This window comes from Serinus canaria, chromosome 2 (assembly GCF_022539315.1).
Source record: "Serinus canaria isolate serCan28SL12 chromosome 2, serCan2020, whole genome shotgun sequence".
Lineage (NCBI taxonomy): Eukaryota > Metazoa > Chordata > Aves > Passeriformes > Fringillidae > Serinus > Serinus canaria.
Genome location: NC_066315.1, coordinates 128,917,088 through 128,932,604, shown reverse-complemented (window position 1 = coordinate 128,932,604; position 15,517 = coordinate 128,917,088). Strand labels below are relative to the sequence as shown.

General features: G+C 54.9%; 1 protein-coding gene across 1 annotated transcript; it reads left to right on the top strand.

The window, feature by feature from the left end:
• The first annotated feature begins 1,466 nt into the window (after positions 1–1,466).
• Positions 1,467–14,903, top strand: GDF6 (growth differentiation factor 6). Its single transcript, XM_030227815.2, has 2 exons — positions 1,467–1,870; positions 11,525–14,903. Exons 1-2 carry the CDS (start codon positions 1,534–1,536, stop codon positions 12,385–12,387), a joined length of 1,200 nt encoding a protein of 399 aa, XP_030083675.2. The 5' UTR covers positions 1,467–1,533; the 3' UTR covers positions 12,388–14,903.
• Positions 14,904–15,517: the final 614 nt, after the last annotated feature.

The window sequence follows — 15,517 nt, the reverse complement described above, 5'->3', positions numbered from 1 at the left end:
GAACACAGTGGGACTAAGCACCCTACAGGCAAACTAGGATGTGCTAGGCTAGAAGCCTGCTTCATATGCCCTGTCAGGGTCTGCCTCATCCCACTGATCCTGTGTTGCACTGAGAGTGGTGCCAAAAGCCCAGGCATGAGCTGTGCTCTCTTAGGGGAAAATGAGAACGGGGAAGAAAAAGACAAGTCCACAAGTCCAGTGTATGACTGCATGAAGAATGGCAGCTGATGGAGGAGCATGGTCAGAGATCTCAGATTCCCTTTATTTACTGTGAACCAAGCTTTCATAGCTAAACACATGTGACCTCTTATTGGAATTAGAGGGAAATCCACCAGTGGCAGAGCTGGGGCAGATAGGAGAGGTAGGAAGAATGGGAGATCAGGACAGGAAAGGAGGAACGCTCAGCACAGGGCAGCGGAAAGCCACATGGGGAAGTGGAGGAGGGTGGTTTGTGGCTGCCTGCAGCAGCAGTGCCATGGTTCAGGCAGGAGGATGAGAAGGTGAAGGAGAAGAAAGTAGTGATCAGGACAGGTGGAGTAATACAAGCACGTTTCTGTGCTTTGTCATGGCTGTGAACCCTAGACAGGTGGTTGGATGAAACCATTGGAGAACTGACACCAGTTTTATGCTGAAGGATGCACTTCGGAAAAGCCAAATGAAAAGGGGTGGGTGAATTTCTGAATTCTCATACTTCTGCTCCACTGCTGTCTTTTGCATGACCAGGCAAATATGTGCTCTGCTTTGAGGAATCTTTCCTGCCTGCCCTAGGCTACTCTGATTATCTTGACAGCGCTGACTGTCCAGTAGTGTCCAGTGCTGCTTTTTGCCAGGCCCCAGCCTGGCACTGTGCTTCATTTGGGCTAGTCCCCTCTTGGTGGCTGCTTTAAAGATTTTGAGACAAGAATGGCTCTGGCTCTTCCTATGCTTTCCCTTCCTTCTCTAATGGATGTCAGGGCCAGCCTCAAGGCTGCTAGCTGGCACATCCCAAGGTGAGACCCTCACTTGCCACCAAATTCTCCTTCTTACAAGACCCCTGTTTTGTGCTTATTTTTCGGGCACGTAGCCACGGGAATACAAAGACCCTCAAGTAAAATCATTACCATCACACGAATCTGGCCACACTCAAACCCGGAGAACCTGTGAGGCACCTGAACAGATGACAGCACCGCTGGGTTGATGAGAAGCGGTACCCGAGAGGTGGCAGCAAGACGCGCTGCATCTCTCTCCGGCCCTAGCGTCCGCTTCCCGCGTGGAGAGCACAGCGGGGAGGGAGCAAAGGGACCCCCAAGCGCCCGACCACGGGGTGTCCCGCCCCGCCGCGGACCGCCCCGCGGGGGCGGGCTGGGTGCCCCCACAGGGCGGTGCGCGGCGGGGCGGTACCCACGGGGCGGGGCGGGCGGCTGCGGGCCGAGCCCGCCCGGGTGCAGTCGCCGCTCCGCGCCACGCCGCCGCGCAGTCCCCGCGCCGCTCCGTGGGCCGCCGGAGCCGCACGTCGGGCCGCCCTCCTCTTCCTCCCCACCACCGCCTCTCGCTATGAATGCACGCCGGGCCCTGCTCTCCGCCGCCTTGCTCGCCAGCCTCCTCTGGGATTTACCTTGCTGCCTCCCGGCTTCCCTCCCTGCCTCCTCGGAGCTCGCCGCCTCCTCCAAAGGTGGTCGCAGCCGCAGAGTGCCGCGGTCCCCACGGGAAAACCGCCCGCGGCAAGGGGGACACGCCATGGACCGGGCGCTCCCACGGGCGGAACCCCACGAGTACATGCTGTCTCTGTTCAGGACTTACTCTATCGCGGAGAAACTGGGCATCAACGCCAGCTTTTTTCAGTCGTCCAAATCCGCCAACACCATCACTAGTTTTGTAGACAGGGGACGAGGTAAGTTCTGCCCCCCCACGCCCCTCACGGTCCCCCCGGGGCTGCGGGTGCCCCTTCCCGCTGCGCTCCGCGGTACGAGGCTGCCGTCCCGCGGAGCCTGGTGCTGGGGAGGTGGGAGCGCGCTGCAGTGGTCACCGGTGCTCTTCCCCGCCCCCGTATTGCAGACAAGTGCAGATCTCTCGGTAAATTGGGAGTCGCAGTGTTTTATTTTAAAGCAAACGGCCCCGCGGCGCTGAACCCGAGCCGAGGCAGCCCTAAGTGCTGCGTGCGAGAAGCACGAGTGTTCCTCCCCGAATCGTCATGGGGTGGTGGAAAACACGCCCCAGCTTTGCAGGCGGAATTTCGGTGTAAATTCAACCTTGAAAAAAAAAGAATTAAATATCGCTCTTCTGGTTTCTTTCCACCCTCCGGAGAAAGTGTGGCTCTTATCGACGCGGCTGCACGGCAAAAAGAAAGTTTTAAGTGACCGAAGGCAAACATCTGCCTGAAGCTGCTCTCGCCTCGGGTCGCGTTATCGGGGTTACCTGGAAGAGCCCCGGTCCCTTCCGAAAGCGCAGGGACTGGGACCCTCCGGCTCCCCTTGCGGGGGGGCAGCGTGCAGCCCAGGTACCGCTCGGTACCGGGACTCAGCGAGGGGCGGCCGGACCTGACGTCTGCTCGGGGCCGCATGCTTTGAGCTGTGTACGGGGTTGGTCCTCACGCACCCCCGGGCCGGAATAGGCAGCGGGGCCCGCTACCCCGGGCCACAGAGCTTCCCGGGCAGCATCGGTGCCGCGGGGCTCCCGGGCCCCCTCCGTGACCTGCAGCCCCGGCCGGGGCCCTCCGGGGCTTTTCTCTCGTCGTCGTATCGCTCGTACCGGGGGCCGCGGGTGCACATTTCTCGTCGATCCGGAGTAAAATCTCCCTTTCATAAAAACGCCCCCCTGCCCCTTTCATCCCCCCCTTTTTTCGTTTCCCTGGTTGTAAGCCATTAAGAACAGACTAATTAACAGGTTCTTAATGAAGGTTGCGCTTTCGTTCCTCCCCCTCTCCCACATCTGAAGACCCTCCCCTCCGTCCGCGCCTCCTCGGGCACTGGTGTACCTGCCGGTGGCTGGCAGCACCGGGAGCCGGGGCAGCTCGCCTCCCTCCCGCCGTGTCCCAGCCGTTTTAGGGCAAAACACAGCGCCGGGAAAATCCCACGGCTCCCTGGAGCTGCAGAAGCCGATCGCCCCAAACCAAATCGAATCGAACCCAAACCGAGCCCTTTCACCGCCTCCCCGAGCCGGAAACTTCTCCCCGCCCACGGCACCCAAGGCTCAGCCCCTTGCCCCATTGCTACCCCTGGCTCCGGGGAGTTCTTTCCGCGGCGGAGCTCGGCGGGGCTCTTCGCCTCCTCCCTCGGTGCCCGTCGCGTCTCTCTGGGCTCCGGAGGACGCGTGCGAGCGCCCACAGTATGTGCCCTTCGCGGTCGGACGTCCGCAATCGTTTTCGAGGGGAAAGGGGCAAGGGGTTTTGCTGTCCGCTTTCGCCTTATGGGGGTTGTTTTCTTCGTCGCTGTTAAAAGCGGGGGTGGGGGCAAGAGGACCCGCTTCCTAGAAACACGGTTTCGAAAATTCAGCCGTCAGAAAGGAGCTGGACCGCTCCCCCTGACGGAGAGGAAACGGGGTGCTAATTCTGCGAGCCGCAGGAAATTGAGCCGCACTCGATATCATCTTATTCTTGAAAACCAGAAGAAAGACAGTTAATTTAACAAATTTAGCTCATCTGGCTGCATGTGAGATTCTACTCCGGGGAAAGTGATTTGCTAACAGAAGTCCTGGTTTGATTAAGGAAAAGCCTCACTTTTCCCCATTGATTTTGATTTGATGTGTCACAGGCTGTGACCTTCTGCTGGACCTTCTGAGGGTTGCTTAGCATCAAGCCACTGATTGGAGTATTTCAACTCAGTGATCTAATTGAGTGTTCATGTCATAACATATCAAATATTGTCTAGTCTCCCATAATGAAGTGGACCAGCCGATGGCACATCACCAAAAAACTTCAAGAGAGCTTCCGTTCCTCTGAAGTGGTAGCTATTTTACTGCCCACCTCCCCGTGGGCTCCTAGCCCAGTTAATTGGCGAGCTGGAGTTGTGCTGATGATGAACAGTCTTTGCTCAGGGAAAGCGGGGAAGGGGGGGCAGATTTTCTGTCACTTCATTTGCAGACAGTATAGCCGCCCAAATTGACCCAATTAGATGGGCTGCTCTTTACCTAAGCGGCAGCTCCGTGGGGGATATGGCGGTGGCCGTCCCACCTGCCGCACGCCATCCTGCATGGCAGCATTTCGGGGGGACAGCAGCCCGCAGAGGAGCGCGAAGCAACTTTTAATCCTGCCGAGAAATACCCTTCCCGTACGAGGCGGGCTGCTGTGCCGGCGTGTCCGGCGGGGCTGCCCGGAGCTCGGCTCTGACCGGCAGCAGCTCCCGGCCGCAGCAGCCCCGAGCCGCCCGTCCCACCGCCCTCCGAGTCTGCGGGGCAGAGCGCTTCGGGGCAGACACCGACAGCCGCTTCCCGTTGCTTCGCTTCTTCCCTTCCCCGTTTGAAGCTAATAAGATCGTTTTCAGGGTAGCGCGAGAGGGAGTGAAGACTCACTACTGCTCACAACATATATAATGTTTTCCCCCGCCGATAGAAAAAGAGAGGAGAAAGGGGGGAAAGGGTTTGCGATTCCCCCTTCTCCACCCCCTACCGCCCCCCACTCGCTCCCCCTTGTTACGGTCGCAAGATCAGACAGGACCTAGCTGAATGTAGGAAAATTACTGTTGGCACATGAAGTAACTCATTAAAACGCAGATGGTGCTCTCACTGGCCTCAGGACCCCCAGCATTGGAGCTCCACAGTAAGGCAGGACAATTAGGAGGGGAAGAAAAAAAAAAAAAAAAAAAAGAGAGAGCGAGAGGGAGCTGGAGAAGGGAGTTATAAACAAGCAATCCCACAGCTAGCAAGAAACGCGGCATGGCTGGGAACAAATCGAAAACAAAAAAGAAAGTTGGAGTGCGAAGGAGCACGATTTTGGAAAGGATCTCCGTGGGAAGGGCTTCCCACGAGGGTCGGCTACTGCGAGTGCCCCTTGCCTCACCCTTTTGTGTCTGCAGAGCCCGCAGCACCGGCACCAAGGCAGGGCTCCCGCATACGAAATGCTGCGGTCCGCGCCTAAGGGACGGAGACATCGAAATAGGTCAAGATCGTCTCCCTTTTTTCCCTCCCCGTTTTCTTTATGCAGTTTCGCGTTCCAGCTGGGAGGCAGCTGATTCGGATGGGCAGGGATCCTAACATCGTTATTTTGCTCTTGCCATGAGGGTCGTGAGGGTGGTGAATAGACGGCTAGGACGAAAGGGGGATCCCGTGTGCAGAAACTGAAAATGGCCCGGCTGTGCATTTGGCAGAAGAAAAGAGTGTAAATCTCACTTGAAGTTCATCTAGTACAACATATTTATGCAAAACAGCGGGTTTCTGGGTGGACCGAAAGCTGCAATGTAGTGTAATCTGTGCAGCGCCTTTGCCCAAGCAGTGTTGTCGTTGGCAGAAGGAAAATGAAATATAAACAGGGAAGTATTTTAATGGGAAAGGAGGGAATTCACAACTGTTAATTATTTGGTGACCTTGTATTCGATTTGTTTGAGCCCCTTATAAAAACACTAATGCAGACCAGACGGCCGGAGCGCGGCAGCGAGCTGCCGCTCCTCATCCCCGCAGAGCACTCGGGAAAGGAACGAGCGGCCCGGCCCGGCCCGACCCAGCCCGGCCCGGCCCGGCGGGGCCTCTGCTCGCGGGGAGCCGGTGTCGCGGCGGCGGGCGGGGCGCGGCGGCGGCTCCGCGCTGCCCGTGCCGGGAGGTGTTTCGGGGGTTGGTGTTTTGCCCCCCGCGCCGCGGGAGCTGCGGGAGGGAGCGGAGCGCGGGGTCAGGGAGCGGGCGGAGCAGAGCGCAGCGTCCCTTCGGCGGCTGCGGCTGCACCTCTCGCCGCTTCCCAGTGAAACTAGGGGCTGTCGGCGGGGGGAGTATTTTTTAGTTTTATCTTTCGTTTGTTTGTTGTCCCTGGAGAAGGAGTGGGGGCTCGCGCACGGGAGGGCGGTCCGGGGAAGCGGCGCCGGGAGCTCCGCAGATCAGGCAGCTCGGCGGGGCGATGCGCTGCCGCGGAACCGCTCTGCTAACAGGACGAGTAATTAACGCAAATCAAACTATTCCGGAGGCTCAGTTCGGACCTGGTCCTGATTTTGTTCGTTATTATTAGTATTTTTTTTTTTTTAATCCAGAAACACTCCTGCAGGACTTGCTAAGAGGTTGCAATTTTTTGGGTTTGTTTTATTTTTTTTTTTTTTGTTGGGGGGGACACGTGGGGGACGGAGGTCCAAGGTCTCCGCCTCGGAGCTGTGAAGTTTCCGCCGCCCGCGGGGAGATGCAGTGCCGCAGCTGGGCTGGCCCCAACCGGCAGCCGAGTGGCCCGCGGGGAGAAAATCCGGCGCAGGCCAGGGCCGCTCGGTGCTGGGCACGGCAGCGGGGCGCCTCGCCCTCCTTATTTACCTCTTCCCTTCACAGTAGAAAAAAACCCCAAAACGGTCGATCGGAGAAAACACTCCTTTCTTTGCTATTTCAGGGCAATCTAAAACTGAGGGTAGGAGTCTTTTAGTGCCTGAAGTCTGATTTATGAGCGAAAGGGGATGTTTCAGTCTTTGCTAGTTTTGGCCATATCTGTATGCTCTGTTGCTGTATCTTAGGCTTCCACGTTTATCTCTCAGTAATATTTTCGCTTCCTTTCTTCGCTCTAGGAATATTCAGGCCGATTTTCTCAACACGAATAATTTCGGAGGAATTATTTCTCCTCCGTCGAAGTATTTTGGGTAGCATAAGCACCGCAAATGGGGAAAGGGAAAGATACTGGGTTAAGGTCTGTTACAGCAGGTAGAAACCCCGCAAGGAAGCTCCCGTCCGCCTCTGCGCATCTCCTGGGACGATGCCGACAGCCGAGGGCCCGGAGCCTTGCGGGACGTGTCCCGCGGGTGTAGCAGCGATCCCTCAATGCCCGAGGGCCGAAAGTCACTCGTGGCAAGCGGGGAGGTGGCGGCGAGCAGGAGAGTGGGGCAAAGGCAGGCAGCCTTCCCGGAGCAGGTACAGTACAGCGGTGATCAAAAGTACATCATAGCCAAGTGCCTCCCCGCTCCGATGAGAGGGAAAAAGGAAAAAAAAAAAAAAAAGACGAAAAAAAAAAAAAAGGAAACAGCACTCCAACAACTAGTTAGTGTTTTTTGGCAGGATTGGGAATTCGTCCGAGGAAGGTGTGGTCTTTCTCGGTTACTCGATAGCGAAGTGAACGATACATTTAAATCTAATCACTCGGTGTAATAAAAAACCGCGGCGAGGCAGGCGCTGGGAGATGTGGAACTGAAACCCGGAGAAATACCACACATGGAGAGTCAGCCCCTTGTTTCCACAGCTTGGGTAATGCTCCGAAAGAAATACCTGTCAGCCTTGCGACTCCGCAGACAACGCGTGGGCAGACCTTCGCAATTAGGGACAATATATGTTTTAATTTCCAGATTATTGTTGTACGAGTGTCTGCAAAGTGTCTTTAAACTGAAAATGTGCTTTTGGTTTGCGAGTTTAAATATGGCTTGAAAGAGAATTTGGGAATGGGAAAATTCTTCTTGAATGTGGTTTGGGTATAATTTGCAGTGATGTAAAGTTAAGATCTGAGCCCTGATGAATTGGCTGGGAGCCCAGTACCTGATCTGCCATGAAAAGGGAAACTTTGTGTAGCCTTCGTTAACCCCCGTCTCTCCTCAAAGCCCAGTCTGCGGCGAGAAAGCGACCCGGGAAACGGGAGAGGCTTCATACAGGGAATTGAGGGAAACGTCCCAACCCAGTAATTCATTTAGCTTCGGAGATGCTGAAACCGCAGCCACCGCACGGCGAAGGAAAGCGTGGGGGAAGGCGGGCGGGTGCCCGGCGCAGCCCCCCGGCCCAGCCCGGCCCGGCCCAGCCCGGCCCGGCCCGGCCTGCCCGCGGGAGCACCGGGCACGCCGCTGCCCGAGCACCTCTCGAGGAGCAGAACGGAGTAGGGCTGCTCTCTCCCATCCGCCACTGACACATTCTTAAATTCCAGATGGACCTACTCCCTCCTTCTGTTCCTCCTTTCCGCTCCTAATATTTTATTTTCACCCGAAAAAAAAAAAAAAAAGAATAAACTATGGAGATTCGAAATAGAACAAATACTTACTGTGGAGCTAACATTAATCTACATTAACGCTAGAAATATAAACACACCTCCCCGGTGCATTTTCTGCCATGTGGCTTTCCCCAGCCCAGCTGGAATGACTTTGCTGTTCGCACCAAGTATTTCGGTAACGGGAATATCTGTAAGGACAGCTTCAGATGGCCTGAGAAAAAGGCAGATCTCGAGTTGGCTGTTAGAAACCCCGGGTTTTACCCCAGTCTCTCCTTGGGTTTAAAGGAAAACTGAAGAGGACAAGCCCGTATCCGTTGTGCATTGCTCACAGGGAGAGAGAGGGACAGTCAGGGTGTCCCCACGCCGTCTCTGCTGCCGCTCTTTGTGTGCTGGGAAGGCAACAGCTTCGCTGGAACAAAGGGTGCCCAACCTAGACCAGTGTTTCCCCGTTTTGTGGAGGTTCCGGAGGTCCCACTTTCCCTCTCCGCCCTCCGCTGCTTTTCCCACCCTCTCGACTGCGCTGGGAGCGAGCCAGTACTGGTTTAGGATTATGTATTCATCTGGAATTATTAGGTTACAAGAGTGAATAAATAGCGTTTATCTGATCGGATTCAAAGCTGCTTATTTGAAACAACCGGCAGCCCTGCCCCTTTCCCTGCCCTCCCGAGAGAGGCACGGGAGCCGGCAGCTGCCTGAGCCAGTGGGACTTTTCCAGCACAGAGTTTCGGTGCTGCTGTAACCCGTGCCAGAGATCCGCTTGAGCGGGGGCACATTTCTCTGCAAACCGGCCGTGTCGCCAGCGTGCCATGCCACCGAGCAACCCGGACCAGCCGCCCCAAAGCCTCGCCAAACTGGAGTCTCAAAAGATGCTGCTTGGGGAGCACCCCTGAGCAAACCTTTTGGCACCCACAGTGCCGGAGATGGTTTCCTCAAGCACCTCCGGGTGACAAGGGTCTGCAGATCCTTTAAAGCCCATTTTCAGCAGCGTGGACATGCGGGGAATTCAGCCTCTTTCTGCTTCCCTCCCGTCTAAGCTGCATGCCTGGATGTCACCCTCCAATGGGATTATTTCCTGCACGGCTACAGGTCACCTGCATGACGGTTCCTCGGGAAGGGGAGAGGCGCTGTCACCTTCGTGTCCCCTCATCCCTCGGGAAAGGGCTGCCCTTTCCCTGAAAGCTAAGACTGTCGGGCAGTGCTGCCTTGCTCCTGCACCGCGCCAGAGATATGGGGGACCCCAGGACCGTGGCGCTGGTCAAGAACAGGACAAGGAGGAGTGTATGTGGGACTGTCCGCTCCGGAGGGACAGTGGCCTGGCAGCAGCACTCTCCTCACCCCCACCCCATGGAGACTGGGAGTATCAAGGAGAGCGAGCATCTCTCTCTGGAACCAAGCGTGACACCCGCCTCTCCATCACCTAAGCAACGAGAGCGATTAAAAGGCAATCCGTGCCCAGGCCCGGCTCTGCCCACATCCCGATGCTGGGGAAAACCACAGAGGAAGATGCTGATCTAGTTTCCTCGACAGTCGCTGGAGCCCTTGAACGAAGCTCAGAGGCATTTCGGCAGGGCCAGGAGATCGGTCTGCGCCCTGTCGGATGCCTGGGTATCTGACAGATGTTGGATGCAGGAAACCCCCCCCCCAAAAAAAAAAAAAAAAACCCAACAAAAAAACTACTAAGACGACGAGAAAGAGGACAAGAAGGAGGAGGACCTGCGCTTTCTTACTCGAGGGCTCATCCGCTTTTCTCTGAAGTTCCCAGGATCCCCTTGAAAGAGGAGGCAATGATATCAGAGATCTCCTGAGCTGTTGGACCCTCCTCCTGCAACCACGTGAACCTCAGCCCACGGCCCGTGCCTGCGGAGGACAGAACTACCCCCACGCTCCCCCAAAACCCACAGGAGACTCATGGACCGAATCCTGGTCTGTAATTGCAATGCTGATTAAACTGTCCAGCACCTCTAGGCAGCTCCCGATGGGTTTCACTTTTATTTTCACAGCTCAGTAAAGCAGCTGTTGTCGTCACCTGGACTGTGACGACATTTTTCGGGCTTTGCTCGAGTTTTTTTCAGTCTCCTCCCGCACTGCCTGAGCGGGATGCACGACCAGGCTGCCCCTCGCCCCTCGCTGGGAAGGAGAAGCCCCATCGCGAGAAAACAGACAAGCCTGAAGTGGGAGGCGGAGGCAGGGATGCGAAAGGCCTGGGTTCAAATTTTTCCGGGATGCCGAAAGGCCTGACCTTTTCCGCATCGCTCCCGCCGGCGCGCAGCCCCTGGGAGGCGGGGAAGCTCCGGCTCGGGAACTCCCTCTCCTTGCCGACTCCTCGTGCCACGGTGCCGGGCGAGGCGGGGATCGCGGCCATGCTCCGGCCGCTGGCTCCGGGAGCCGGGCAGGTGTGCGGGGCCCAGCCCCGCAGCCGGAGGGGCCGCGTGGGTGCGCGGCGCGGTCCGGGCGGGCGGCGGGGCCTCCCACGGCGGCTCCCCGCGGGGCGAGGGGGACACGCTCGGCAGGCAGCCAGGCTCCGCAGGAGGATCCCCTGGCCTGGCTGCGGGGCAGGTCTTTTTCCCAGCAATTCCCGCTGTCCCTGCTGCACTCCACGCTCCATCTCCCTGCTGACGTCTAGGGGAACACGCAGCGACGCAGGGCGACTGTCGAGTGTGCTAATCCGCACTGATTAACTGCACGCTAATCCGCATTGATTTTTTACATCGCCGTGTCGCGTCTGAAGGTTTTTGGTTTGCATAAATCATCTCCTTGTCTCTCCTGCCCCGCAGGAGGTTCCCAGAGACCTGTCAGGTAGAGCCGAGGTTGTGAAACATACTGATTAGGAATCGCAATGACCTTTGATATCGATAAATAACAGGCGGGTGTATATTTCTTTAGTCTCTGTTTCTACCCCTGGGGCGGGCTGATTTTGGAAAAGCGGCGAGGGGCTGCTGAACAGAGGCCCCAGTGACACTTTTACTATAGAAATCTACACAAGCTTTACTAGCTTCTGGGGAAACACAGGGGCTTTGGGAATTTTTGTATTTGCTGGGTTGTAAACATTTTATTGGAAAGCAGCTCAAGGGAATCTGGTTTGCTTTCTGCTCTGCACTTTGTACACCGATGTGTCAAAAAAGAAGTCCAGGTTTTCCTCAGAGGAGCACCGATACGTGTGTATGGGCCTGATAGGCAGAGGATGTTCGTGGAGCAGGGTCTGCCTCTAGTGCCGGAGAGCTGTCTGGTGCGGGTTCTCCCATACATCCTTTCCTTTCCCTATTCTTCCCTTTCCTTTCCGTATTATTCCCTTCTCTTTTCTCCTCTCCCTACCCTCCCCCGGTCCCGGTCCGGCTGGGGGTGGGGGGTAAGGCAGGCAGGAGCGGCCCCGGCCGGGCAAGCCGGCGGTTCTCCCTCCCTTTCCCGCCTTAGAGACCTCTCGGCAGATCCCCCCGAGCGCAACTGACTGTAATTATTTTTATCTCGCAGACGATCTCTCGCCCGCTCCCTTGAGGCGGCAGCAGTATGTGTTTGATGTGTCGACCCTCTCGGAGACGGAGGAGCTCGTGGGGGCCGAGCTGCGGCTGTTCCGCCGGGCCCCCCAGGGCCGCCCGCCGCCCGCCGCCCGGCTGCACGTGCAGCTCTCCGCCTGCCTCTCGCCGCGACCGCTGGACTCCCGCGCCCTGGACTCGCGGGCGGCCTCGTCCGCCGGCTGGGAGGTGTTCGACGTGCGGCAGAGCCTGCTGGAGCAGCGGCCCTGGAAGCGGCTGTGCCTGGAGCTGCGGGCCCCGGCGGAGCGCGGGCCGCGGCGCTGGCTCGACCTGCGGGCCCTGGGCTTCGCGCGCCGGCCGCGGCCGCCGCAGGAGCGCGCGCTGCTGGTGGTCTTCACCCGCGCCCGGCGGCGGAGCCTGCTCGGGGAGCTGCGCGCCGAGCTGGGCGCGCCCCCGCCGCCCGCTGCCCGCCGCCCGCCGGCCCGGCGCCAGCGCCGCACCGCCTTCGCCAGCCGGCACGGCAAGCGGCACGGCAAGAAGTCCCGGCTGCGCTGCAGCAAGAAGCCGCTGCACGTCAACTTCAAGGAGCTGGGCTGGGACGACTGGATCATCGCCCCGCTGGAATACGAGGCCCACCACTGCGAGGGCGTCTGCGACTTCCCGCTGCGCTCCCACCTGGAGCCCACAAACCACGCCATCATCCAGACCCTCATGAACTCCATGGACCCCGGCTCCACGCCGCCCAGCTGCTGCGTCCCCACCAAGCTGACCCCCATCAGCATCCTCTACATCGACGCGGGCAACAACGTGGTGTACAAACAGTACGAGGACATGGTGGTGGAGTCCTGCGGCTGCAGGTAGCGGGCGGGACGCCCCTCGGCGGCGGCCGGGTCTGCGTCTGGCGGAGCTGCGGCGGCAGCGGCGAGCGGGGCCCCCGTCCCGCGGCCGGCCGAGCGCGGCTGGGGCGGAGGGCACGGCGGAGGGCGGGCGGCGGCGCCGGAGCTCCGCCGTGCTGCCCGCGGTGGCGGCGGCGGCTACGGCAGCGTCGGCCCGCGGCTGCCCGCGGGGAAGGGCGAGCGGGCCGGGCAGGCGGCGAGGCCCCCGCCCGGTCCCTTTCCCGCTCCCCTCTCCTCCCCCGGGGTTTATCTGGCGATCTGTCCTCCTCCCTCCAAAGGTGAAGGCAATTTACCAAGTACAAAAAGAGTCGGGGGAGGGAGAGGGAGCAGACTGATCCCTCTCTCTGAAGTTGCTCTGAAGAGGGCTGTTTCATTTCTGCCCTCTCTCTTTCACATTCCTGCAAGCTTACCAGCCAGAAATAGCCTACGCCCCCCCCTTCCCTCTCTCTCCCCAAGGGGAAAAAAAGAAAAAGAGAAAAGGAGAGAAAAAAAAAAGAAAAACAACCGAGAGTTGCTTAAGATTGTAATTATCAGCTAGGTTTTATTTTAAGACAGCAAACTGTGAAGAGCGAAGTGTTACAGAAAGCACAGCCGGGGTGGCTTGGAAAGGAAACTGCTTCGGGTCCCACGAAGAGTGCAAGGATGCCATGGCCAGGTCTCTGGGTAGCTGTGTCTCGGCGGCCCTCGCAATTTGCAGCAGTATTATATGCAAATGTTGTGCTGGAAAAGGCGTTTTATGTAAGATTTCTGGTTCTTTCCCACCTTTGGTCTCAGCTGTGGCTTCACCTGAGGAAAGTGCACTTCGAAACTATGCCTAGCCCTTTCTTAATGTAATTATAATGTTTGTAGTTTCAAGCTTTTCCCCACCGATTTCTAGAATTGTTGGCTTATCTGGTATTGCAGAGCTACAAACTTGTGGAAAAAGATAAAAAAGAGAAGAGAATAATAATATAAAATGCTAATAAAAAGACTCGACCAGGAGCATTAATTTAAAATGCACATTTTGCTTTGGATGCACTGTTGTTCATGTAAAAGTTGTAAATATTTGTTTATTTAAACAGACTGAAAAGTGCAAAATGGAGATGAACAACATGCATTTCTTTTTTAAGGTACAAAACATGATATGCACTCGAAATGTTATAATTTCTAATATTTTTTAAAGTTTATATTTGAGTTGTACAGAATTAAGCATTAATCAAATATTTCATCCTTACTTAACATTATCATTTCCTAAAGATATTATTACAAGATTTTAATTCTGTGCTAAAAATGGAGAAAATAATTTTTTTTTACTGTCTACCTCAATATAATGCAAGTATTTACAACTCTAAAGTAATCTGAGGTAAATTAATATTCAGAACATTTTTACAATACACCTTTACTGGACGATACTACAACTATCATTGTATTATTAAACATTTTTTTTCCCAAAAAGTCAGCTTGCTTTTATATGTTCTATTATTTGGTTAAGTAATTCTGAGTTCTCAAGTAAATATTGGCTCTAATTCTAAAATGCTGCAGAGTTGAGTTGGATCAAGTGCCACTTGAAGGCGCACCTAAAGCCATTCCTCCTGTCTGAAGACTTTTTGTACTCTCACAAGGTCTTTAGTTTCGTCTTTGGTATATGCCAGTGGCATAAAGCTGCATTGTGTTTTTATGCATTTTATGCAATGATTATTGTAAGTGGGAGAATGCATTAAGGGGAAAAATTCAGGCAAACGTTTGTAAATCTCATCTGTACTGGGGACATTAATATACACTGTATGATGATGATGAGCAAAAGACAATGAATGTTTTATAAATGATATTTATTTTGATGCAATGGGTAATATATTTATTAAATATTTCCTGGCTGTCTCTTAGATAATGAAGAACTATTCAATGAGTAGCTGTTTCAGTAAGAGAAGGATCCTCTCTCAGTGATGCGTGGTACAGGCAGCTTGGGGGCTGTGAGCCCCACTCTCAAGGAAAAAAAAAATAAAAGCCTCATCTTAAATGCAGAAGGGCTGAAAGAGCTGCTCACCTTGTGGAATGTGTTTGAAAACAAGGTTCCTTTCATGGAAAGTGGAATTTTTTTGCCATATCACAAAATCTGATCCCACACGTTTTTCTCTGACCAGCTTTCACTCCCGTGGACTGGTGCTTGAACAAAGGAGTGCAGAATCGGGCCCGAGTGTTTGAATAGCAGCAGCTCAGAGACCTGTAGAGGACTCCAGCCTTAGAGTTGGTACAGCTGCCAGAGGAATACTGCTTTCTCGTACTCAATAGTGCTTCAAGTTCATTACTAATAGTAGATTTAGAAGTTATTGCTTAAAAAGGGCTTTGGTTCTTAAGCCAGGTTCACCTTGTGCAGTTCTGACTGGTGTGAACTTTGGTTGCTGTTCTGACCACACCAGTTCTGTCTTCTGCTATGGATCAAGATTCTGCTCTCTTTATGAGGGAAAGAATGGGTAAATGATGTTCAACAAGCTACAATATACTCTCTGAGGAAAGGTAATCGAGATATGTAAGACATTGTCAACTGGAAATGAACATGATGTAAAATCTGAAATTTTACAAAATTGTCAGCTAGAGAAGGCTGAATGAATCATCTCTTTATTTTGCTGTCTATTGAGCAAATGAATTATTGTGTGTACAGACAATGCTTTGGCTAAAACCATACACTGAGAGTTTCAATGCAATTTCCTTTCCATGTAAAAACCAATATCGCTTCTGTTGCAAGCCCATTCATCACACGCGTGGTGGCAAGCTGTGCTGTCACTGAGTTGTCCTTTCTGCTCCGCCTCAGACACGGCTTTGGGGAGCTTCATCAGGCAAAGTTCAACTGTGGGAGGCCTAAGGAAACTTCCATCAAAGGAAGTTGTTAAAGAGGCAACGTTTTTCTCTCCTGGGTGTACAGTGTAGTGCAGTTTGTACCTTCTTCTACATTAGCTGAATTTTTGGTGACGTCTTTAACGGCCAAAAAATGTTTGAAAGCCCTTTGTCCCAAATGCCTGTGGTTGGTTAGCTCCAAGAGGAGTGGAGAACCAGAAAAAAGCCAAAGATAGTTAGAAACTGCAGTATCTGCTTTGGAGGCGCACCTTTTGGATATTGCT